The sequence below is a fragment of the Pollicipes pollicipes genome, unplaced genomic scaffold, assembly GCF_011947565.3.
Source record: "Pollicipes pollicipes isolate AB1234 unplaced genomic scaffold, Ppol_2.1 Scaffold_7231;HRSCAF=8579_pilon_pilon_pilon, whole genome shotgun sequence".
In the NCBI taxonomy this organism is placed as follows: Eukaryota; Metazoa; Arthropoda; class Thecostraca; order Pollicipedomorpha; family Pollicipedidae; genus Pollicipes; species Pollicipes pollicipes.
The window spans coordinates 42,589,218-42,614,962 of NW_023597034.1; the positions used below are offsets into that span (position 1 = coordinate 42,589,218).

General features: G+C 48.0%; 2 protein-coding genes across 2 annotated transcripts; both read right to left on the minus strand.

Annotated features, from left to right (window-relative positions):
* Window positions 1-295: 295 nt before the first annotated feature.
* LOC119110580 (regenerating islet-derived protein 3-alpha-like) lies at window positions 296-3,504 on the minus strand. Its single transcript, XM_037234459.1, has 4 exons — window positions 3,428-3,504; window positions 2,858-3,017; window positions 1,042-1,203; window positions 296-822 (listed from the first exon to the last, which is right to left on the minus strand). Exons 2-4 carry the CDS (start codon window positions 3,015-3,017, stop codon window positions 584-586), a joined length of 561 nt encoding a protein of 186 aa, XP_037090354.1. The 5' UTR covers window positions 3,428-3,504; the 3' UTR covers window positions 296-583.
* A 7,123-nt stretch (window positions 3,505-10,627) lies between these two features.
* LOC119110367 (regenerating islet-derived protein 3-alpha) lies at window positions 10,628-13,919 on the minus strand. Its single transcript, XM_037234161.1, has 4 exons — window positions 13,878-13,919; window positions 13,262-13,457; window positions 11,374-11,535; window positions 10,628-11,154 (listed from the first exon to the last, which is right to left on the minus strand). Exons 2-4 carry the CDS (start codon window positions 13,455-13,457, stop codon window positions 10,916-10,918), a joined length of 597 nt encoding a protein of 198 aa, XP_037090056.1. The 5' UTR covers window positions 13,878-13,919; the 3' UTR covers window positions 10,628-10,915.
* Window positions 13,920-25,745: the final 11,826 nt, after the last annotated feature.

The following is a 25,745-nucleotide window of genomic DNA, read 5'->3' on the forward strand; positions in this document are numbered from 1 at the left end:
CAAATTGGTGACGGATCCTTGCCTTCCATACTGGTGCATTCGTGCATGAATAGTTTGGCCTAGGCATGTGCTTTGTATTTAAGCAATAGCCTAGGAACGAGCGTTGTTTATATATATATATATATATATATATATATATATATATATATATATATATATATATATATAGCGCGTCAAGTGAAAGTGGAACCAAGTGGAATTATAGTCTGAAGGTGTTGCTGGTTATCTGATGTTCTTTCTGGCTTCAGGCATAGTTTGAGGTAGGCCGGCTATTCAGTTGCTCATCAAACAACGGTTCATTTCGTACAAATAAATACAGTGTATTTTATCTTCCAAGCACGGTAGAGCGCCGTGTTTGGAAGACAGTGCAATAACTTAGAAAAGAGCTCAATTCCCACAAGATATCACGAAAGGCTGGACTCGGTAGTCTCTTCGCTATGGCATAGCCTGCGCTTCGTTTCCCTCACGCCGCGCGCGGTGATGTCGCCACCGAGGGCGGCGCGGCCGGTCTACGACCGACCACAGACCGTCAGTCGCGCCATGGCCGCGACCTGGCCAGGCGGCGATGGGCCTCGGACAATGCCTACTCGCAGATGTACGGCTTCTTGTGGTGGCAGGAGACGTCGTGCCACGTGATTTGGTCGCCGGGGTAGAACCGGTTGAGGATGGCCAGGCAGTTCTCGTCGCCCTCGCGGTTGTCGGGCTGCGGCACGCCGCGGCCGCCGGTGCGGCTCCAGTTCAGCGGCTGCACCTGCTGGCCGCTGGCCCACTGGAAGCTGTTCTGGCCCGTCCGCTGGCCGCTGGTCCAGATGTACGGGATGTCTGCGGCGAAGAGAGACCCGGCGTCAGGCCAGTTTGGCCGCTAGCGCGCAGGGTCACACAGAACACACGGAAGCTTGAGGTGATCCCAGTTAACGATAACGACAGCTTTAACAGGACAAGGCCCCTGAAAGCCTTGCCTCAGAACGTCTCTGAGCGGGTAGCTCCGAGCATGCTATACGTCTCTGCACGTCTGAAGCCCCGCGTCTCCCGAGCACTCACTGTCGCTGGCGATCTCGCCGACGATCTGCTGGTTCTTGCCGGCCGTCTCCAGCGAGACGAGACGCTGGTTGCGACGCTGGCAGGCGGCGTTGGCTTGACCCCAGGAGAACTTGGCGTTGCGGCCGACAGCCGGGTCACGCCACGAGTAGTACAGACCGCCGCCTGCGCACACGCACGGGTCAGCGGCCGCCGCTCAGGTCAGCGCCGGTCACATCAGTAGTACAGACCGCCGCCTGCGCACACGCACGGGTCAGCGGCCGCCGCTCAGGTCAGCGCCGGTCACATCAGGCCATCAAAGGCGAGTTCAGGTCACCGGACAAAAGGTCAGGTCACTGGGGGCAGGTAGAGTTTTGGGGTATTCCATCGAATCACTAGAGGTCACGTCGGATTACTGGGAACAGGGCCCGCTCACAGCGGATGAGACCAGGACACCAGAGTTTACGGGGGTACTAGCTGCCAGATAGGATTACCGGCGATTAAATCGGATCAATGGATGTCAGATCCGGTCTGATCAAGTGACTGCGGGGGATATCCGGTTATCGAGAGTAGGTTCGGATCACCGAACTCACAACAGATCGTCGGTGGTTCTCGTCTGGTTTCTCGCGTCTTATGCTGTTTTGCTCCAAACCGGCTTTCCTTCCAACCAGTGTTTACATTAAGCTAAGGAGGATGGTACGTCACCACAGTAAAGTAAAACACGACTAAATCACGTATGTTGCGCCATGGCACACAGTAACTTGCTTTCAAAGACCCCTGTAAGAAACCAAGAGAGAGTAAAGTTTGCAAACATTTTCATGCGGCGTGATTGTTTTTACGCAGTTTATAAGTACGAGGGATTGTTTGAAGAAAAACAAAGTCAGAAGTAGGGTTTCTGAATAGTCGACTCATATCGAGTCCCCGGATATACCATCGGACGAGATCCGGTCACGGGCATGATTGTATAGCTGGATGTCACAGCTGGTCTTCACGGATCAGACCAGAGCTCCCTGCACCAGACTGGGCCACCAGAGGTAAGGTTAACCACCGACGGCCTCGATCCACCAGGATCAGCGTCTTCCAAAATAAATCCACACCTAGATTTAGAGCTCAAAGCCGACTTGGTTATGGATACGCACTGGGCCGTTCGTACATTTCGTTGCGCATTGGGGGGATGGTGATTTTTTTGTAGGGAGTAATAGAAGTGTAACGCTGGGTAGGTGGCGGCTTGCGCGCCGTTATGCCCAGGTGTGGTTGCTAATAACGGAAAAAATCATTTTATGAATGTCTAAAACCTTTATGACGGATAGACAGTTTTTATAGTAACAAGCAATGCGCCGGTGACCTGTTACGCATCTTAAGTTCGTTCAGCGTCCAAACGGACACTATTTTGGGGACATTGTGCCTAACACAGGGTAATAGGGAGAAGGATTTTCACCAGTGACCGATGCGTGACGAACGTGAGGGGATTGAAAATTGCCAAAAATGCGTAACGTGATTTATGGGTGGCTTCCACAAAGATCAAAACGCTGATGTAGATCTAATTAGCGTTTAGTGTGGAGTGAAATGCACCTTGCACAACCTGATAGTGAATACATACGTGCTGAGATGGCCTTAGATATATGAATTAGTTGTAGCCCGTATTATGTTATTGGGTGGCGATGCCAAGAAAGGGGATTTCGTGCTCAAAACGCCCAATATTTTGCACAAAACTTTAAGAGGCAGTCTGTTGCGGCCACCGAACGGCACGCATGGGATCTAAAGGATGTTGTCCGCTGAGGCGAGCAGGACTTGGCCAAAGCTGACAGCAGCGGAGGGCGCTGCAGCTGCTGTCACTTACTCTGCTGCGGCGGGCCCTGATTCTGCACGACATTCTGCTGAGGCCGGAAGTTCTGCTGGGGCCGGAAGAAGTTCCGCGGGCGCTGGGGACGCCTGAACCGGAACTGAGGGGCAGCCAGGCCCAGCAGGGCAGCGCAGAGCAGCAGAGAGAGGGTTCTCATCTGTCGACACGCCCGGCCGAGCCACAGCGCAGTCAGGGGAGCGGCCGCCACCACACCAAACTGCACCACACTGACCATGCCAGACTGCACCAGGTCAGCCAGTCAGCGCCAGATAGCTCAGCAGCACAGCACTGCGTCAACGGCTGTTGTCGATCACTGATCGGCTGTCAGTCGGACAAGTTCCAGTGCTTTCATGTACACCACGTATTCTGTTCAGCTTAATCGCAAAGCGCTGTCTGGTATGCACAGTATAAAAAGCATATGACACCTCCGGCCGCCAGCCACCGCTATGGCCTACAATTCACCGATGGCATAGCGAAAGAGTGGTTCCCCAGGTCGCTGCACCTGTTCGCTGTCCCTGCGGCCAGTTGGGTCTCGCTGCTCCCAGGCCGCGGCGCGCCGCTGCTTACCTTGGTGAGAAGGCGATCGGTAATGGATGCCTGGCAGCGGCGGGCGGCCGTTTATATATGGACGGGGCGGTGGCTGGGAGCAGCGAGACTCATTGCATTGAGCAGCGAGCCGTTCCTACCAGGGTGAGAGGCAGGCGACGCCATATAGCCTCAGCAGCTGAGTGCGTTGTAAAGCCCCAATGACACACACATATAACAGGCTGTTGGTTGCTTATGGTCAAAACAGCATGGCCGCTGATATATTCGCATGAGCGATAATGCGGCACTTATGATACAATCCACGGAAGGTGATTGGCCGTTTGACGTCAGCGTGAGTACGTTCGGGTTGTGCGGCACTCGTCGCCAACGGGGCATTTTTCCTTATTTCTAGACCATAGGTCAATGTTACAAAAAAGAAAACGCCACTGTCTGCAAAAAAGCACAGCAACGAAAAAAGAACGGCATTCTCCCGAGTGCTCTAAAAAGAAGACGCGACGGCAAGTCCGCCGTTTTTCTTCCGCTGGCGTTTTTTTTCTTCTTCTACTGACGTATTTATTATAGACGGCTCGGTTGGCGCATTGTGTACCGGAACAAAGAACCCTGCACGGGTTTATGGGCTAGCAAGGCATTACAAAACTAGGGAAATATTACAGTATTTATTAATATATATGTTACTAAGTATTTCACATATATTGTAGGATAAATATAGATATTGAACAAAGAAATTGTGTCTTATAAGTACAAGCTCCTGAGTTGTATTACCATGAGCAGACGTTGGGACTTTGTTTTGAAGGGAGCTCACTGTGAAATGCGTTGTTATAATCAAAAATCTGTGCGGAAATTGGGAGAAAACCTGCAAGTTGATGATCCTGCCGGTTGTGCAAATGTAAGATCCCACTTCTTTGACAGAGTTTGAATCAGGCGCTTGAAATGGGTGTGACCACTGGTGGTGCGTGCCAGTGACTTATATTGATCTTGATGTGATGAGAAGGGCGCGTGCGAGGTTTGTACGTCTGAGAGAACATTGTTTTGTTGTTTTTACAATATAATGACTCTCAATAAAATGTGATATATTAGCACCTGCCTCTATATTTAGGTTTGCGTTTGAACAGGACAGGGCAGTGATGTCGGTAAAATGAAGGGATCACTAGCACCCATGCTGCAGTTGTGTTCAAAGTCAATTTGCTAGTTCATTATGATCTTGCCAACATTATGAGCCTCTTGAGGCACTACAGCACGTAATTAATCCATTGCATGCCATTATATTAGCAATTCATTTCGGCAGTAGGGTTGGGTCCGTACAGCTCATTAACGCACGGCCCACATGATACTGCTCTGCAAAACTGTTTTTCTGTTAGGAGTTCTGAAAATATACCGCTGCATTATTATAGATGCACATACAATCGTTTGAAGAAAATTTGTACGCAGGCTAGCATTGCTTGTGAGTCATCAATGTCCTAGTCACTGCAACTTGTGTGAGATTCTCTGTGCTAGGGATGGCGAAAAAAGTATTGCTGTTGGTTTCTGGATAGCACTTAGAATATTTTTATCACATCATGAGCCTTGCGCGCACTGGCAGCTTCATCACTTCCTTGCATTTCGCCCATCTAACTATGACTACATGCATTTGTCATGTCTCCAGCCTTGTGCAAGGTCAGCGAGTTTGCAGTCACACAGCAAAATTTTCTTGTTAAACATGCATCATTACCTGTGTGAACAATATTTTTGAGCAAAGCAGCCTGATGGCTGCAGCACGTTGCATGGATGTGGGAGCAAAGGACGTGCCTGTATCTTTGTCACCTATGTTTTGTGGATTCCCAAATCAGGCTGAGCAAGTGATGTCACTTATTGGTTGTGTGCTTTGCTGAAAGTGATTATTGTATTGTATCATGTGTGTTTGGTCAGTCATATGTCAGGTGCGGAGTCAATACAATAATGCATGCTTGACACACCTTTTCACGATGGGATTTATTTCGAAAGCAGCAGGGATCGCAGTACAAAAAACGTATAATTTTGCATTATGCCATGCCACAGTGCAGCACTGAGATAGTGACACGATGACACTGTTGCCCAGTGCCATTACACGATGTACCACATTGGTTGTCTGCTCCATGTCAAGCCTATGAGATAGCAACCTATAAGCTATGAATGACTGGTAACGACTGATTTAGTAACAACAAAGGACTATTGGCAGTGAGGAAGCTGTTCCAACACACTGGTAATATCAGGGTTAAGTGAAATTGCATCAAAAATCCTAAGCAAGAAAATATTTGTGGTAGCTCAACCTTATCATCTTTACGATATAAATGGCAATGCTTAGGCAATAAATTCATAGCAATGTTACATATTTATATATTTGTGCATCCAAATGTCCTAGTCACAAATAGTAAAGCAAGTAACTACTGTGCACATCACATGATATCAATGTCAGGACTACAGCACTGCAGGCAAGGATAAGTCAGCAAGATAGTATTGACGTTTTCAACTGTCCTTGGGAGGTTTCGGCGCGAGATTCACGACGCCACATGACAGTCTTCATATCATATCGTGCTTTGATATTAATAATCTGCCCTAAAAGCTGATGATCGCTACGTTGCTTCTGCCAAACAGCCCACCAAAGTTTCAGTCATGACCAGCATCAAGACAAAAATGCACAAACAAGCCATTCACTAATCCGTCACCCAACGCAGCGCCCGCGACGAGAATGGCTGGTTGACGTCAGCTGTCGTGCGTTTCGAAGTATTCTTTAGGTCTCTAGGTTAGGTAAAGGAAATTGTTCATCCAGTGATGGGGAACTTCGATGCAGATGAAAGGCCAAACATGGTTTTTACTTCACGGTGACTTTGACGACAGCGGCACACATTTCACCTTTCTCTGTCTATTTTTTGTTACACCAAGGGATCTGCGCTGGGAGTCCTGGATTGCAGAATGGCGTCGGCTACAATGTGGGGATGTACAATATTTCTGTACTGGCTGTGGGAGGGTCCATTTTTAGGTTCATGGGATTGCCAGTATTTGTATGCGTGGTGAAACAAATTGGGCGACAAATCATGCAAAATATTGAGTTTGCTGCGCGAGCAACGATGAATCTAGAATTTTCATTTCTAGGAGATCGCTGATTTACATGAGAGGCACAATTGCACGGAATGTAGTATCGCAGATTAACGATGATCGTGGATTTGGTTTGCGTAGATAACTTATCAGCGATATTCGACGCTGACCGAGGTGTCGCAGCAGTGATTATTCGGTAAACTGTGAATTGTGGATCAGACTGGAACTGTGCCATATCGAAACATTGCGACAGTGGTAAGATAGCCAGAAATATAACAACGGAGGTAGAAACATGACTGACTTGGCGTTTCCGGCTGGCAACAAAGTAAGGTGGTGACCAAACGGTAATCGCCCAGCGGCGGTCGTTTGAACTTCGTACAAGTTTATTGGTATGCCGTGCATAAAACGTTGGACTCGTTCGGAGCTACGTTGCTATCGGATCAGTCAACTTTGCATTACAATGTTGCAAGCCCGTGCTGCATGACCTTAAAAGTGCTCCAAAGATGCTCTGTGGCCATTCAGCTCACACCCTCCGGACGTGTTGAGTTAACGCGTGTGTCTTGGCCGCGGTAGACTTGGCGTTGGAGGCACGATTTGAGTCTCATGAACTGCTGGAGGCAAACGTCAATCACTGTGGATACGACAGCGACTATGGGCGTACATAGGCGGGGTAGTACGGGCAAAGAAGCCCCGGGCGCATGAGTCCCCTTACCAAATTTATGGTATGTTACCAATTTATAGGTACGTGACTTAATATTGGCACTTACCGGTTATAGGCAGCCACGTAAAAATCAGGTCGAGAAAATGCAACGCTAATTGACGGCACGCACCAAATTGGGCACGCCTGCGGACCGCTGAGTTCGTTTTTAGTAACCACTTTTAAGTCGCGCCCCTGCTTGCTTGAACGCGTAGATGTACGCTGTACATTTGGAGCCATCGCAAAAATCGGGATGGCATGACTGCGTTGGACTGTGCCACAGCTGTATTGGTGTGTCAGTGCCCTTACGGCAACTGATTAGTTACACGTGGCTGTTCAAAAATATGAAAACACCAGCAAACTTTCCGTGCTTCATAATGACAAGTAAATAGAAAATAGTATGGGCAATGCTTTGTTGATACCGTGATAAGCTTCGCTATAAAACAGGACTGTTTGACAGTGCATCACACGACAGCCAATGTAAGCGCGGTTCGTGAAAGCAAAGGATGGGGACGCACGTGGAGCTGCCCCTATTGTCTACTCTATCCTTGCCCTCCCCCTCCCCCTCCCCGGAAAAATGCCTCATCCTAGATTGACAAAATTTTACAATAAGCATAATGGCGTTACTGGGAAAGAACCGAGCGGTAAACTGCGTTTGCCTCCAAAAACTTGTCTCAGGGGAGTCGTCGTCAGTGGAAGCACATTGACCCAAGGCCAGTAGATCCCAGGGCAATGATTCGCCACATTTTTACGCGGTCTGTGTTACGGTTTCAACGACCGTGTCAACGATCTGGTCGGGTATGAGCTGCCGGGAAGTCAAGGTTTTCATTCGGGCGGGGGCGGGGGAGGGGTCGCGGTTTGCTGGGGAGATTTGGCGGTGATTGGTGGGATACCCCCCCCCCCCCCTCAGTTAGCACTGCTAAATTAGTCGCCCTTAATATGCCACACCTGAGTGCAGCCTTTCGAAAATGCAGCTGCAAATACGACAGTGCAGAAGGGCTATTTTGCAAAAAGCGTGTGTGTTGTACCGACACATAACACCTAATCAAACCACAAATCAGTGAAATCCTACCTATCGATACCTGAGGTAATGCGGACAATACCATCGACACTGAACATTGAAGAGCAAGAAAGTGTCACAAATGCGATGTGCTGAAATATCTGAAATATCACAGGATTGGAGGTTCTGATATCAATGTCCTACATTCCTGCCTTTATCACGCATTTGTGATAAAAGAAAGAGGCAGTGTCGATGAGAACTGCGACGGGAAAGGATGAAGCCGATCATTAAGCAAAATTCGAAATCCCTCCGTCCAAAGTATTAATGGTTGCGTATTTTTGAGCGATTATGCCGCATTTGAGACCAAATTCATGCACCCAAGGCTCCATGCACTTGTTGTGCGAGGTTTTTTGAGGGTGCATTACCTAAGGGTGCGGTTCAGGCTTATGACGGATTAAGTACTCAATGAGACACTTCATATTGGCAACAAAACCATGAGCTCATGGTTTTTCAGCTTTGGAACTCAGAGCTTTTTATACTGATGATTTTCGATCTTCATAGTTTTCGACCTTTAACCAGTGCCAGGAGGTAATAGCTTAACGTCTGTATCAAGTAAACATAGGCTTATTGTCCGGAATGGATGTTGTGAATCTATATTCGTGATCGCGTAAGATACATCATAACTATGCCGTAACGTAAATGATGTACGCAAAGGTCACTTAGAAGTACGTTAAAATCCCAGAAAGTTCCAAATAATGCTCAGAACTTAAGATAAGGTTCTTTGTTCTTACGCAGGCTGATAGTGCTTGGAAGGACTCCTGTATGGATGCAATCAGGCTCATGCCCGTGAATGCTCATTGAGATGCTTAGGGCGCAATTAAACTATTATCATGACTGATCTTATGTTGAGTTCATATTATCTTACAGAAATATATGTTTTCTTCTCCAACAGCACAAGATCACGCAGAATCATGCGTACCTCAAACAACAACTCGGTGTCTTTGCTTAGATGGCACGTAAGTGCTGTAAAAATGGAAACATGACGATGGGGGCAGGAAAAATGAATGATAAGTGCTGGTGCATTACCTCAGGAACTTACGTTTATGCTGGTGCAAAGTACAGGAGAGGTTCTAGTTATTTCAAAGCTGGGGGCGCAAAGCTTACGTCACTCGTTATCATGCTCCGCAACAGCTTGCCATGTTCGTTCTCTAATACTTACTTTGCAATAACTGTTGCTACAGCTGTTGTAGTTTTGTTTAGAGCATAGCACAATAATATAGGCTATTGTTCGCCTCCAGTATCCCCGGGTTTTCGGCTCAGTCTCAAAACTAGGGCTTCAGGATTATGCTAGGGATGTAGCTCTATAACGACCAGCCAATAAACAAGAAACAACTTATTCTGATGTTCGCAGCAGGAGGCCAGGTGTTAACTCAGCTTGTCCAAGAATGTTTGATGCCGGTTACATTATCAGCACATACATTGCTACATTTCTGGAAATTGCCAAAACTTGGCGTGCAATGGGCTTCAGGCTTTCATTTCAACCTTCAACACTAATTTTCAAACAGCTGTCGGCTGGCTTCTCCGGCTGCACCAGCGAAAGGTGCGCCGACATAAATCGTGGACAATAATTTGCTTACCTGCCAATTTGTGGTTAGAACAGGTCTGAGCAGTGCCAACACCAGCAATCCCCCATCAATGCACTGGTAACTTGCAATTTGCAATTGCACAACTACCGCACAAGATACCAGTCAGAGAAAACCCAACGGGTGCAAGTGGGCCGCAATATCAGCCTCGTTAAATTCAAAGGAGCTAATGGGGCCGTGAGCCCAAAACGACGGGAAGCAGAAACATTCTTGGTGTCCTTAACGTCTGCCCCGTATCACCAAACAGTCGCCAAAACCCATAGAAAAATAGTTTCAATGTTTCGATAAATTAGGTCTTCTCGCTGCCACATAAGATCAATGGTAAGTTATGCATCCGGTTGTAGAGTGTATACGTCGGAGCGGCACACATTTTGTGTTCCTTCCCACCCAAAGATTCGGTGCGAGATCAAAGGGGGGGGGGGGGGGCATTGTATTGACCAAGTGGTTGGCGCCTTCTGTTCCAACATTGATGGCCCGGGTTAGATCCCAGCTGCGCCATGACCCCTGAGCGCTAGCATCGTCTTTGTAGATGCTGGCGCTCCATTAAATGGTGGGCACTGACATGTGTGAGGGTCCTTAAAACCCAAATTGGTGACGGATCCTTGCCTTCCATACTGGTGCATTCGTGCATGATTAGTTTGGCCCAGGCATGTGCTTTGTATTTAAAGCAATAGCCTAGGAACGAGAGTGGTTTGTACATATAGCGCGTTAAGTCAGAGTGAAACCAAGTGAAATTATAACCGGCAGGTGTTGCTGGTTATCTGATGTTCTTTCTGGCTTCAGGCATAGTTTGGGGTAGGTCGGCCATTCAGTTGCTCATCAAACAACGGTTCATTTCGTACAAATAAATACAGTGTATTTTATCTTCCAAGCACGGTAGAGCGCCGTGTTTGGAAAACAGTGCAATAACTTAGAAAAGAGCTCAATTCCCACAAGATATCACGAAAGGCTGGACTCGGTAGTCTCTTCGCTATGGCATAGCCTGCGCTTCGTTTCCCTCATGCCACGCGCGGTGATGTCGCCACCGAGGGCGGCGCGGCCGGTCTACGACCGACCACAGACTGTCAGTCGCGCCATGGCCGCGGCCTGGCCAGGCGGCGATGGGCCTCGGACAAAGCCTACTCGCAGATGTACGGCTTCTTGTGGTGGCAGGAGACGTCGTGCCACGTGATTTGGTCGCCGGGGTAGAACCGGTTGAGGATGGCCAGGCAGTTCTCGTCGCCCTCGCGGTTGTCGGGCTGCGGCACGCCGCGGCCGCCGGTGCGGCTCCAGTTCAGCGGCTGCACCTGCTGGCCGCTGGCCCACTGGAAGCTGTTCTGGCCCGTCCGCTGGCCGCTGGTCCAGATGTACGGGATGTCTGCGGCGGAGAGAGACCCGGCGTCAGGCCAGTTTGGCCGCTGGCGCGCAGGGTCACACAGAACACACGGAAGCTTGAGGTGATCTCAGTTCATGATAACCACAGCTTTAACAGGACAAGGCCCCTGAAAGCCTTGCTTCAAAACGTCTCTGAGCGGGTAGCTCCGAGCATGCTATGCGTCTCTGCACGTCTGAAGCCCCGCGTCTCCCGAGCACTCACTGTCGCTGGCGATCTCGCCGACGATCTGCTGGTTCTTGCCGGCCGTCTCCAGCGAGACGAGACGCTGGTTGCGACGCTGGCAGGCGGCGTTGGCTTGACCCCAGGAGAACTTGGCGTTGCGGCCGACAGCCGGGTCACGCCACGAGTAGTACAGACCGCCGCCTGCGCACACGCACGGGTCAGCGGCTGCCGCTCAGGTCAGCGCCGGTCACATCAATAGTACAGACCGCCGCCTGCGCACACGCACGGGTCAGCGGCCGCCGCTCAGGTCAGCGCCGGCCACATCAGTAGTACAGACCGCCGCCTGCGCACACGCACGGGTCAGCGGCCGCCGCTCAGATCAGCGCTGGTCACATCAGGCCATCAAAGGCGAGTTCAGGTCACCGGACTAAAGGTCAGGTCACTGGGGGCAGGTGGAGTTTTGGGGTATTCCATCGAATCACTAGAGGTCACGTCGGATTGCTGGGAGTCAGGCCCACTCACAGCGGATGAGACCAGGACACCAGAGTTTACAGGGGTACTAGCTGCCAGATAGGATTACCGGCGATTAAATCGGATCAATGGATGTCAGATCCGGTCTGATCAAGTGACTGCGGGAAATATCCGGTTATCGAGAATAGCTTCGGATCACCGAACTCACAACAAATCATCGGTGGTTCTCGCTTGGTTTCTCGCGTCGTATCCTGTTTTGCTCCAAACCGGTTTTCCTTCCAACCAGTGTTTACATTAAGCTAAGGATGATTGTACGTCACCACAGTAAAATAAAACACGGCTAAATCACGTATGTTGTGCTATGGCACACAGTAACTTTCTTTCAAAAGAGCCCTGTAAAAAAAACCAAGGGGGAGTAAAGTTTGCAAATATTTTCATGTGGCGCAGTCGTTTTTACGCAGTTTATAGGTACGAGGGATTGTTTGAAGAACAACAAAGTCAGAAGTAGGATTTTTAAATAGTCGACTCATATCGAGTCCCCGAAAATACGATCGGACGAGATCGGGTCACGGGACATGATTGTATCGCTAGATGTCACAGCTGGTCTTCACGGATCAGACCAGAGCTCCCTGCACCAGACTGGGCCACCAGAGGTAAGGTTGACCACCGACGGCCTCGATCCACCAGGATCAGCGTCTTCCAAAATAAATCCACACCTAGATTTAGAGCTCAAAGCCGACTTGGTTGTGGATGTGCACTGGGCCGCTCGCACAGTTCGTTACGCATTGAGGGGATGGCGATTTCTGATAGAGCGTAATAGAGGCGTAACGCTGGGTAGATGCTGGCTTGCGCGCCGTTATGTCCAGGCGTGGTTGTTAATAACGGAAAAACATGTTATGAATATCTAAAACCTTTATGACAGATAGTCAGCTTTCATCGTGACTACCAACAGGCCGGTGACCTGTTACGCATCTTAAGTTCGATCAGCGTCCAAACAAATGCTATTTTGGGAACATTATGCCTAACACAGGGTAAAAAGGAAAAGGACTTTCCTCAGTGACCGATTCGTGACCAGCGTGAGAGGATTAAAAATTGCCAACAATGCGTAACGTGATTTACGGGCGGCCTGCACAAAGATCAAAACGCTTATGTAGATCTAATTAGTGTTTAGTGTATAGTGAAATGCACCTTGCACAAGCTGATAGTGAATGCATACGTGCTGAGAGGGCCTTAGATATTTGAATTATTCGTAGCACGTGTCACGTTGTTGGGTGGCGATGCCAAGAAAAGGGATTTCGTGTTCAAAACGCCTAGTATTTTGCACAAAATTTAAAGAGGCAGTCTGTTGCGGCCACCGAACGGCACGCATGGGATCTAAAGGATGTTGTCCGCTGAGGCGAGCAGGACTTGGCCAAAGCTGACAGCAGCGGAGGGCGCTGCAGCTGCTGCCACTTACTCTGCTGCGGCGGGCCCTGATTCTGCACGACATTCTGCTGGGGCCGGAAATTCTGCTGGGCCCGGAAGTTCTGCTGAGGCCGGAAGTTCTGCTGGGGCCGGAAGAAGTTCCGCGGGCGCTGGGGACGCCTGAACCGGAACTGAGGGGCAGCCAGGCCCAGCAGGGCAGCGCAGAGCAGCAGAGAGAGGGTTCTCATCTGTCGACACGCCCGGCCGAGCCACAGCGCAGTCAGGGGAGCGGCCGCCACCAGACCAAACTGCACCACACTGACCATGCCAGACTGCACCAGGTCAGTTTCCCGGCCCCAGTCAGCGCCAGATAGCTCAGCAGCACAATACTGCCTCAACGGCTGTTGTCGATCACTGATCGGCTGTCAGTCGGACAAGTTCCAGTGCTTCCATGCTCACCGCGTATTCTGTTCAGCTTAATCGCAAAGCGATGTCTGATAAGCACGGTATGAAAAGCATATGACACCTCCGGCCGCCAGCCACCGCTATGGCCTACAATTCACCGATGGCATAGCGAGAGAGTGGTTCCCCAGGTCGCTGCACCTGTTCGCTGTCCCTGCGGCCAGCTGAGTCTCGCTGCTCCCAGGCCGCGGCGCGCCGCTGCTTACCTTGGTGAGAAGGCGATCGGTAATGGATGCCTGGCAGCGGCGGGCGGCCGTTTATATATGGACGGAACGGTGGCTGGGCAGGCGGCGGCGGTCGGCCTTGCCCCGGCGGTGGCGCGTGCCGCACGACAGCGCGCCCAGCCGCCGCCGCCAGAGGTCAGAGAGAGAGGTCACTGCAGCCGTCACCGGCACGAGGCGTGCACAGCCGCCACGGAGCCGCCCAGATAGCCGGTGCTGGCGCGACGGGACGGAGCGCTGGCCGGCTCCGCACCCGACACAGAGGCACAGGGCTGAGCAGACAGCAGCATTGGTCACAACCGACACAGCAGGCGGGCGGGCGGGCAGATCGGTGCGGGCGCAACCACGTCCAGCACGACCGTCGCCGTGTTCGAAAAATCAAACCAGTCCGACAGCTCAACCGACATAGCAGAGGGCTATCCAGCAGAGATTAATACAGCATCTCAGCTGAGAGTAGCATAGTCACTGTTAAAACGGACTAGTCTCCCAGATGAGACCAACACAGTTGTCCAGCTGGCTGACACCAACACAGTCACAATGCTGAGACAGACATAGTCTCCCAGATGAGACGTTAATCTCACAGTCGCCTAGCTGAGTCCAACACCGTCACACTGCTGAGACAGACACAGTCACTCAGTTCAAACCAACATAGTTTCACAGATGAGATGGTTACATTCACCCTGCTGAGGCCGACAGAATTGCCACAGACCGCACCGGCGACGTTCGTCACAGCAATTCGGCGCCAACGGCACAGAAACCGACAGAATGAGCACACCGGAATGACGCCGCCAGAATGAGCTGCTCGAGCACCCAAGGTCATTGGGGGTCCTTTCACACACATTAACGTCTGAGTTCGGCCAGATTGTCGACAGGGAATCTTCTAAGCAATAAGCCAATTGTGCATGCATGATGAAGGGCTGTTTTAGCAATGCATCGTTTCGATCCGGGGATATTTTGCTCATTGTGTTTGAGCTTAAATAACGGGGTAGTCCGATGCCAAATTTTATCAGAAAGTGGATATTTGAACCCTCCTATGCGTGGAAGAAGCCTTAAGTGTCGGTAGTTGGCACTATAAGTCAGTTGTATTTAAAACAGTCCTTCCCCACGACGTCAGGGGGTCTGCAGGGTAGTTTTAAAGGGTTGAAAGCATCGTTTGACCCGTGAAAAGCAGCTGAGCATACGCCACTTTTGGTTCCGAAAATGTTGTTTTCTTAATGCTGTAAACAATCAGTGTTGGCATGAATGAGTGCTAGCCAAAGCACTAGCCGTGTAAAATCATTGCCCGCTGTTCGATCATACCACATCAAAGAAGCCAAGCCTATCATAGCCCACGTGCTAGAAATAACATTAAAACTACTAGGAACTGTCGGGCTGTTAACGCCGCTCACCTCATTAGAAGAAGGTTTGCTTGATGGAAGCCCACAACGGCATGTAACCCCCTAAAGTTATAACCCCTAATGTTCATTATTCTCTGTTTTCATAAGCCCAATAACCATAACATCAATGTTCATAACCGCTAAGGAAACCTAACCTTAATGTTCAAAATCCCTTTTGTTGATAATCCCTACATTTTACAGCCTCTTAAAACCAGTGATCTTCAAAGAATTCCTGTTCTTAATCCCTAATATCCATAACCTACATTGATTCCTAGCATCTGATGTTCAAAGCCACCAATGATTCCTGAGCCCTAACACCAGCGTAGATGACGCTTAGGGTACGATATGGTGTTTTCTTCAATATTGCACCATTATGTCACGTTCTGGGCATTCAACTAGGTGGACCATGCGAGGCACTTGACTTGAAGTACGTAGACATTCCGAAAATGGCAAGGAAGTTTTAAAAGCTTTGTAATATTTCGATGCATTGCGTTTCCCCTGAAGTGTCGCGAGGTCGTGTAATACATATTTAGGGCCCAATGCCTCAGCATGGTGGCACGTTGAGGCAGTTCCTTTTATTTGATGTAGGGTCCGGCAGCAATAAGTGAGACACTGATCTTGCTTTGAACTTGATGGAAATTTTTAAGCATGGGTGCCATCTTTCCCTGACTAGTTTCCTGGCTTTATTCGGCTGCCGCAGGCTGTTGAGTGAATTGAAAAGGAATGCTCCATTTTTGAAGATATTTAATCAAGCGTCAGATTTGATAAAGCAAGCTCACTTGTAACTATTGACATAATTTTGAATGGAAAAAGCTGCTCTGAACAGCACAATTTCCCTTTTTAGCAAATATGCTGCTCAATACGACACTGATTGCGTCATCTTACCTTGCACAACACTGATTGAGAGCCGATCAACGCCCGTTTTGTCTGGAAATTGTGCTCACGAAGGTCATACATGGACGACTAGACCATGATACTTTTTGCCCTGGTTGTCGAATGGCCAATGGAATGGCAGAATATGAATTACGTTATTATGGCGTCATTGATGCTTCGGTGACCTTGAAATAGTCTGCACTCGATTGTCTGCACATCTTAACGTGTGTGTAGCTAAAAAAAACTAGAGGGCTTTAGGTCTTATCGCGATCTTTTCGAATCATGATCGCGAGAATCATGACCATGAATTAATCATGATCGCGAGTATCGTGATCATAAGTCAATCAGGAATCGCAAGATCATGATTTTGCGATTCGGGGTCGTACTTCCGTGACTGAGCAAGACCCTGTTGTTTATCAGGAGCTCGTGTCCATAGATTCGCTATACCCAACCATTGACGGGATCGCATCAATTTTCGAAGCGATGGATGACTACACTCTTTCAACAACCCACATGCGACTTTCGCCAATTTCTACCATATCACTTAAACAGGATTCCTCTAAAAAAACTGTGTTTTTTTGCGCGAACTCCTCCCTTTTGTACTTCAGGTTAAACGGCTCTACAAAACGGCTCTACAAACGTTTTAGTTTGGGGCGGAAATTATGCGTATTTCTAACAACTTAACACGCTAACAAACCTTGGTCGTGATCTGGTTTGCACCGCGCTCACCGTAATAGCGCTACGCAACGCAAATAATTTTGCTATGTTCTTCCTCGACTATGATCAACTGATATCTTCAATCCAGAAATTCCTGGAGGCACTTCCTGAAAGCGGAAAAACTGCAGACCTTCATTTCCCGACCTCCTGGCAATGGGACTCTTCATTCACTGAACTGACCTTATCTTGGGCTCCGGCCTGGTTTACTCGAAGAGGCGTCGAACTGCATGCGCGCTGTATCGAGCTCCATATGTGCGGTCCCAGGCGTGCTGGGCCAGGGCTTTGCTCCGGCTCCAGGCCAGATTTAAAAACAAATGCAAGTTTGCACCAGATGTTAATTTCTTCTCATGTTAAGCTACAACCTAACTTTAGGTAAATTCAAACAATGTGCTATGAGGTCTCAGAGGGTGCGACGTTGCGCGACCTTTCAACCATCCATCCCAACCATCCATGCGACTTATGAGGGTTGGCAAGTGCGTGAAGTCCATTAACACGCACACAACGTAGTTCAAGCATAGTTCTAGACTGCCTGAAAAATGTCAAATTGACCATTTTTTTATTAAAATGAATGGTTTCAAGGTCATGGCCAGAGCTCCCAATGCAGTGAGCCGCGCAGGCCAGGTCATCCGACATCGGCTTATGGCGCGCCGCCGTGTGTAATCCGCCAATGGTTCAGTTCGATTTATGACCGATCTAAAAAAAATCCAGCACAGATTTTTTTCATCTGAACGGCAATTTATTGGTCTTTAAATGCATATCAATTCACATAAGATCGCAGAAAGCATATTTTTCAGAAAATGGGATCAAAAGTTGAACTAATTACGGAACAGGTGACCTTGCTATAATGCAACTAGCTGGCATTCAACATTATATTGCTGCGTGCCTCACAAACGACATAGCTTTTAGCTGTTCGACGCCATTTTCTCAAACGGCATATTCCGCGTGCCTTTTTTCTAGAACGAGCTGAAACATAAGGTTCGTGACGTCATCACGTACTTGCACCTGCTCGTACTTCCTTATCGGTATGCTGCATGGCTCTAAACGGCACGGGTCTAAACGTTGAACGGCTACAGTTTTTTTTTTAATTCTACAGTTGCAAGAAGTTGCTAAGCTTGAGGTTTAAAAAGAACATTACGAGCCATCACACGCAACTTAAAGGAAGCTTGAAATGGTATTTTAACAGCCTACGTTTCTGAGCGTTTTCGTCGCCATGGCCATTCCGGTTCTGCCGATGCCACCACTGCTATATCACACCGTATGAAGGCAACTTTGGTCCGCTTTAGCTACGGCCTGCGCCAAGACAGTTACAAGGATATTGATGGATCGGCTCAGGAAGCCTGTGCGGCTTGATGCTAAATATTTTGTGAGTTCAGATACGAGATCAGATATTCAGGTACGGCTTGCTGTCGCATGCTTGCCGAGCTGTTCAAAATATATGCACGTAAAAAGATAATGAGACGTCCTTAGCGCATGAACAGCATATATTGCGACACACAAGGGACAACTAGTAGCATATCACGAAAAGCAATTCAAACAAGTCAACTTCAAAGAAATTTAGCGGAAAGCACCGTGCTCCACAATCCCGCTGGCAGCAAATGGGGCCACATGAGATTTGTAGCTCGCCTAATAAAACTTAAAAACAGCTGGTGAGCGTCATATCAGGCCATTTCGAATGAGGTTGAACTGGATCATGCGCATTCTAAGTGACTGTTTACATGCCTGCATAATAAAGCCCATCCAGGTCAAAGCAAGCCACGGTTTATTTCAAGGGGCAGGGTAAGGCGACTCCGGGCATTTCAATGACCTGACATTAAAAGCCATTCATGAACTACTTGAAATTCCATCTCGGGATTTAACAATCTTGCACTTCTTATCCTCAAATAAGTCGACGACATTAAAGACAATAAAAGGACTTATACCGATGATTTAGGCGGTTAATACACGACCCAGCGTGATCAGAAAACCAGTGGCTCCTGTCTAACCAATGCTACATTTTCATTCGCCTGCACGACATACCGGCCTATCCGCGAATCTAATGTCAGATTTAGCGTCAACTTTAGACCTTTGTTCCTATAAGACCATTTAGGCCCTAAGACCTTCATACCTCACCCAAGGTGAGTGGAAATAGTTGTAGGCCTGGATTTAATTGTGCAACTGTCCAAGAAGCCATCGCAAAGTGGTAGGACTTTGTTGAAAATCTCGTTGTTGCTCCTCCTGTAAACGCAAGGCAATGCATATGATCCCGTGGAGATCATCTTGGTCTGATCGCCCAACTTGATTGCAGGTCGCTCCCAATTACGAGTTCTGGAATCATCCCTGTTCATAACGTACTCTCAAATTTTAGCGGCAATGCTTAGAAAAAGAACTATTTAAATGTAAAAATGTTCAAAACCTTTTCGGAGAAATCATGTCTGATGGCGCAGCAAGATTCAAAAGAATCGCCACTATTTTTAAGGTCTTTCCCCCTTTCAAAACAACTCGGTTTAGAACCGATGTAGTTTTAGGTAGGCCTCCTGAAAACGGTGTGTACACCGGAGCGGAGTTTTTGTGAAGGGGTTGGCATGCAGACAGGAGGAGAAACTAAAAAAGCTAGACATGCTAAGCTCCAAAAGCAAGCGAAACTTTGTTAAAGCTTAACGTTTGTCGCCGTTTGAACAGTCAATTGACAGATGCTTCCACCAGCTTGCCCTCAATTAACTTTCCCGGATGCAAACCGATTCTTAACACGCGCTCGGGTGGAGGGGTCAAACTGACCCCCCGAAGGTTTTTCCAGAATGGTTTCCGAACGGCGCGGCGTAGCCGCGCCCAATTTTGCATAGCTGCTGACAATTGAATAGCGGATCGTTTGACATCAAAAATTTAGATGTACCTTTAAGGTTGCTGACCTATGGCAGGCCAAAGTCAGGCCATGGTTTCAGCGAAAGCAATTTCTAGGGAATCGTCCAGTCTGATACAGTAACGGAGTGTTTGACGAAGCCATACATCTCTGAGATGCTTTATAATAACATAATATAATATAAGTATTATATATAATATATATTATATCTCATAATATAAGTCATAGAATATAATATAAGTCATCGGATTGGTTGAAGTCCACTTGACCCCCAACGTTTTTTTGCAAAATTATTTCCTAAAGACGTGGCAAGGCCGCACCAAGATTTGCCCAAGTCAAAGCTTTTGAATGGCGGATTTTTTGGCATAAACAAATTGAATGTACCTTTTAAGGTCGCTGACCTATGACATGCCAAAGTCAGCCCATGAATGTCAGCGAAGACAATTGTAGGGAGCCGTTGAACCTGATGCGACAACGGAGTGCTAGATAACGCCACTCATCTTTAAAATAGTTTCGTAGACAATTTAATATACGATGACAATAAATTCCGTTGAATTTGGGTTAGGTAAGGAGGTCAAGCCGAGGTCAAAACAAACCTGTTCTTTACCAGAGGCTGTTATATGGGGTTAGTTCCTGATACTCATTCCGTTTTTATACTGGGACTGCAATCAAAATCATCCATAGATTTTGTGAAGGTCAGAGTTGGTCATTGACCGAGAGTGACCTGTATCAGCATTCTATTTTAGGAGCATACTACGTAGCGTAATTCTTGACGCTTAATCAAATAAAACCATATTCTCGCTGGTTTTTGGTCGCCGTGACCTCCTCAAGGTGAAAAGGTCATTGGCTTAGAATAGACACCAGTTACCTTTTGCCTAGAACAGACATTTAGCTTCAAGGAGGGTGAATGAGCGGGTGTGGGGGCACTTTGGACCCCAATCTGGAATTTGACATTGTTTGACCTTATTTGACCCGAAATCATGGCTTAGGAGCCTCACATTATGACATAAAAGAGTTCAAGTACTGGCCAACCCACTCTGTGAATTAGGTGTCGCGCTCTCTCACTGTTTGAATTTTAAAAGGGGTCAAATTAACCCCGACCGGAGCGTGTGATACAAGTAATCTGCATAGCATTTGCACCACCAGCGAGTGTCGGACTGAATGCCGGGTTGCAGTGACGTCATTTAACCCTAGCATATGCAACAACTTAAAGGAATTATTCCTCATTTGAAAACACTGAGACAAACATCAGATCTCTTGAAATAAGCTCACTTGTAACTATTGGCACGTTTTGCAGCACAAGGGACTGCTCTTGAGAACACAGTTTTACTGCTGAGTAAATATGCTCCTCAATAGGCCATTAGTTGATCGCCTCATGAAACGTTTGTACGACGTCCAAGCCGATGCCAGACTGCCTGTGGGAAATCACCACCGTAGCGGACGGGCTGACTCCCTTGTAGTACTTCGACTTGTCGAGAGATTGTGTGCTGACCGATGCATGCTTGCAAAACCTTTCCCTTTGCTCTTCTTGTATATTTGTCCGTGATTGCATATTTCCGCTAGCATTTATAAAGTCGGTTATGACGCTAGTCCTTAGTTATTCGAATTCCAGTCTCATTTCAGTCATAACTAGGACCGATGCCCAAATTGCTGTATTATGATCCACCAAACATGATCCGTGCTCGACATATATGTCGTCGACCCATTCGGTGGGGGTATACATGTCTGGCGAACCCTACACCTGTGGTTTGCTCCTTTTGCGGCCTTCAGCCAAGGAGGTTTTTCTTCTCATTTTCGTTTTCGTCACCGTTTTGTTCGCCCTCGATCTAAGAATATACATCTGCTCACTTTTTTTTCTCTTCCCGCTGCCCCGCTGGGGAAGGGGAAGCGTGGCAAGCGCAAGAACGGCCATACCAACACGGATCCGAACTGGGCTTCCGACAATGATCCTCCCTTGGATATAGACGACGGAAGTGCTACTGATCCCGTTTTGGGTGTCACTTCACCTGATGACCCTTGCGCGCCCAGGCTCTTTCCATTGGTGCGCACACTTCCGCCACGGTATCTGGACACCAGCCGTCTCTGTCCAGCGCCCCTGGTTCCGACCCTCGCTCGTCTTCGATCACTCCGGTGCTTAATCGCCCGACAATGACCAGTGTTCACCTGAACTCTGAGCCAATTCTGGATCCTCTCGTCTCTTACGTTGTTGTGCAACCTTGTGACGGGAAGGTGTCATTTCGGAAAATCAACGTTTTCTGGCCTTCAAAGGAAATTTCGGCTATCTGAGGTCCACGCGAACCCAAATTTGAAGCACCGGCAAACAATCACTCATCACGAAACAACCACTCGCTCACAGACCAAGGCTCTGCTCAAAACGACTGAATTCTGTGGCAAGCAAGTAAAAGAGTCCCTTTACAAAACGCCACCAAAGGCACTATCTTCGTGCCTGAGCTCCGTGTCGTCACTAACGAGGAGATCCCGACTGCGCCCAGAGACGAACATGTTTGCGATGTTCGGTGGCTGACGACGTTCAGAGCTATACACATGATGTACACGAGATATGCACCTTTCACTCACCACAACTCTTCAGCCTGTTGCATGTTCTGTGCGACTTCATGGCCGCAGTATCGATGTTGTGTTCTTTGTACATTTCCCCAATTTACGATAACGTGGAGCTCTCACGCCAACTTAACCACCTAGTCACTCAACTTTCGCAACCCCCTTTCTCATCCTTGGCTATTCCAACGGTCACTCCCCAGCTTGGAGTAGCGGTGCCGAAGCTGTCCCCATAACCCCACTTACCCACTGGTACGGAGACCACCATCGACCTGGCGCTGTGCTCTCCCTCAACAGGAACTTCCTTTGATTGGACTGTTGATGAAGATATATACGACAGTTACCATTTCCCAATTACATTTGACTTGCATTACAATACCGCTACACTTACATTTCCCAATTACACTTTTGATTCAGTCGCTGCACAGCCTCGTGATTCACATTCCACTGTAATTTACGAAAAGCCGACCGGGTCAAGTTTCAGGAGCTCTGTTTTGTCTACCACGATCGTTGCGAATTACCAGAGCAGGGTGCTTGCCCCGTTACACCACCTTACTCATGTCGCAGTGACCACGAAAATTCCACTGACTTAACCCACATGACGGCGCAGCCCCAGTGCCGTGAAAGACGACCGAGTTAAACATGTTATTACACGTCGGAAACATGTCTTTCGTTGCTTTCCTCGCCATCATGGCGTGCCTCACCTTCTTGTCCGACATTATGACCGTGTGAGAACCAGAATGAATTATAAGGAGTGCCAAACGCCACCCTTGGCAAACCTACGTTCAGCAGTTCACTGCTGCTATTCACTTAAGCCAACTACGGGGACTGATTTGAGCACTTTCGGGAAAACGCACTTCCTTTTCATTGCCTACTTAACGCATCAATACCCAGGTTATTCTGAAAACGTATTTTATCACTAATGCTCTCGCTGAAAGTCTCTCTCAAGGTAACTCCACAAAAAATTACCAATCAGGCCTCATGGACCTTGCATAAGTCCGTTTTCGTTTACACGCTACTTGTCTTGCTTCCGATGTTACGAAAGACTACAAATTAACATTTTCGTTCATGGAACTCCAAAATGCTATTAAATCTGCCGGAACACCTCGGAAGGGAATGATGAATTACACTATTTCCTTTTCCGTAATTTCTCCAAAAATATGCTTGATTTTATATTGAAGGTTTTTCATGATTTGTGATCATCCCATGCCTTTGCTGAGGCATGGAGAGACACCATTATCTTTCCTCTCCCTACACCGGGGAAAGACGCCAAAGACCCGCCAGCTTATCGCCTCATTGCACTTACAAACTGTCTGGAAAACCTTTTGGGCGAATGGTGGTGAAGCGGATCCCTTGGATCGCAGAACGAGACTGCCTACCTTCAAAAAATGAATGTTGCTAGTTTCTCCGCTCTAAGATCTGCGGTTATGATTTTAAGCAAAAATATGCGTGAAACTCCCAATTTCAGCTCCGGTTAGATGGGAATTACATCTATTCCTTTCCATCTGTCAAATTTCTTGCATTTTACTTGACACAAAGTTATCGAAACAAAAGCACGACGAACATGTTTGCTTAAATGCTTAAACAGGCTAAATGCCTTTAGATGTGTTTCTGGCTCACGGCATGGTGTTGACCGCTAAACGTTATTACTTCTATACAGATCATAAGTTCTCCCCATCATCGAATACGGCTTCATGTTCTGTGCGGTGGCAAGCCGACACGCTGTTCAACCTCCTTCCAATATACAAAATATGCTCTTATGAATTGCCCAAGGAGTTCTGCGTACTTCCCAGTTTCAGCGCTGGGGGTGGACGCCTACATAATGCACCCTGCTCTCCAACGAATTGGACACACATTGCGATACGTAACAAAAATGCGACAAAACACAGCAATTTGCAACGAACATTACGCAAAAACTGTCGGTTACCGGATGGCATCTCAGTTTGTTTGGCTGAACTATTTGCTCTTCTCTCCGCGCTACAACACCTTCAACAACATGGCCAAACAGCGAGGATCATAGTGATCTGTTGCGATTCCAAGGCAGCTGCACTTTCACGTATCGACCCGGACTTCACTCACCGCCTTTTTGTTGACATAGGCAGCCTTTATCATTTATTACGCACACAGCGCATGGAAATAAAACATTTTTCCAGAACATAGAGGCATCACGGGAAGTGAGCGGACTGACTAACTAGCCAAAGAAGCCCTGACAGCCCAGACATCATAGATCACCACCATTAACCAACATGTACGAAATCTTCCGTTCGCACTGACGAAGCATTTTTGGCTACGACAGGACTCATACCACCCGAACGCACTTCACGATATTAAGCCCGACTTATTCCTGGCCTCAACACTCTGTAAAGACCATTTAAGCGAGAAGGTGCTGGTCCGTGTAAGGGCTGGACACACTACACGCACACATAGTTACATATACTTACGTCACCCTCGTCCCCACCACCGTCAGGTCGTGCGATCATCCAATTCTAGTAAACATATCAGTATTGGATGCAATCAAATATCAGCAACACGCAAATACCTGAAGGGCGTATTGTCGTCAGCACGATGTCGAATTCTCTTTATAATAAAAAGTTATTGGTGACGGGCCATCGTCATTTTCTCAACATTCCTTTAACTTTCTCAAACTCACCGATTTGTTCAAGCAATATGAAAGTCAATAACGTTCGTTTTTTCTTCAATTAGATAACTACACCAAATTAAAATGATGTCTTCCAGGAACGAAATAGCTAAACGGGCCGAAACGCCCCAAACAGATTAAATGGAAAACCTTGTTCGAATATCCGCGCTGTTCCTTTTTCTTGCTTACTCCCGCATCCCGCGACAACCCCCCTTTCTGGGGCAGGCTGCATGTGTCAACCACGAGTGGGTCCGAGGGCCCTCTGGTGAGGCCGCTCCGAGTGTCAGGCGCACATCCGCAGTGGCGTCCCTGCTCGGGCTTAACCCCGGTGGTTGGGTTCCTAGACGCATGTGGTCTCACCCCAGTGTGATCCATTTTCCTTCATCCTATAGCCCTGAAATGATCATCACTGGTCGAAGGGCTCCAATAAAAATAACGAAACAACCAAATCGTGTTCGGAGCTTGCGATGAACGAATACTGTTGGTTGAGGTCTAACTGAAGTCCGTTGATGCCAGCAATCGCGCTGAAGTAGGCCAGACTCGAATAATTCGACGATCGTGTTTTGCTTGACCTTGAGCATTACATGACCAGTGAGGTGGCAGTATTCGCGTAATGTTTTCGTGGCGTCGTGCATGCCTGGTTGACCTGAAAATCCTATGTACCCAAAATCTGCAATGCACTAGTTCACGAGCGTCAATGTCAAAAACAAGTGGATTTTTCGGTCTTAAAATGGGCATGGCTATGAATAGCAATGAGAGATCTACAAAACAACTTAATCAATTTAAAACCAAATACAAATGTAGAACATCCTCTTAAGCCTTCCTTCTAGAGTCAGATTGTTTTTTTTTTCTTATTA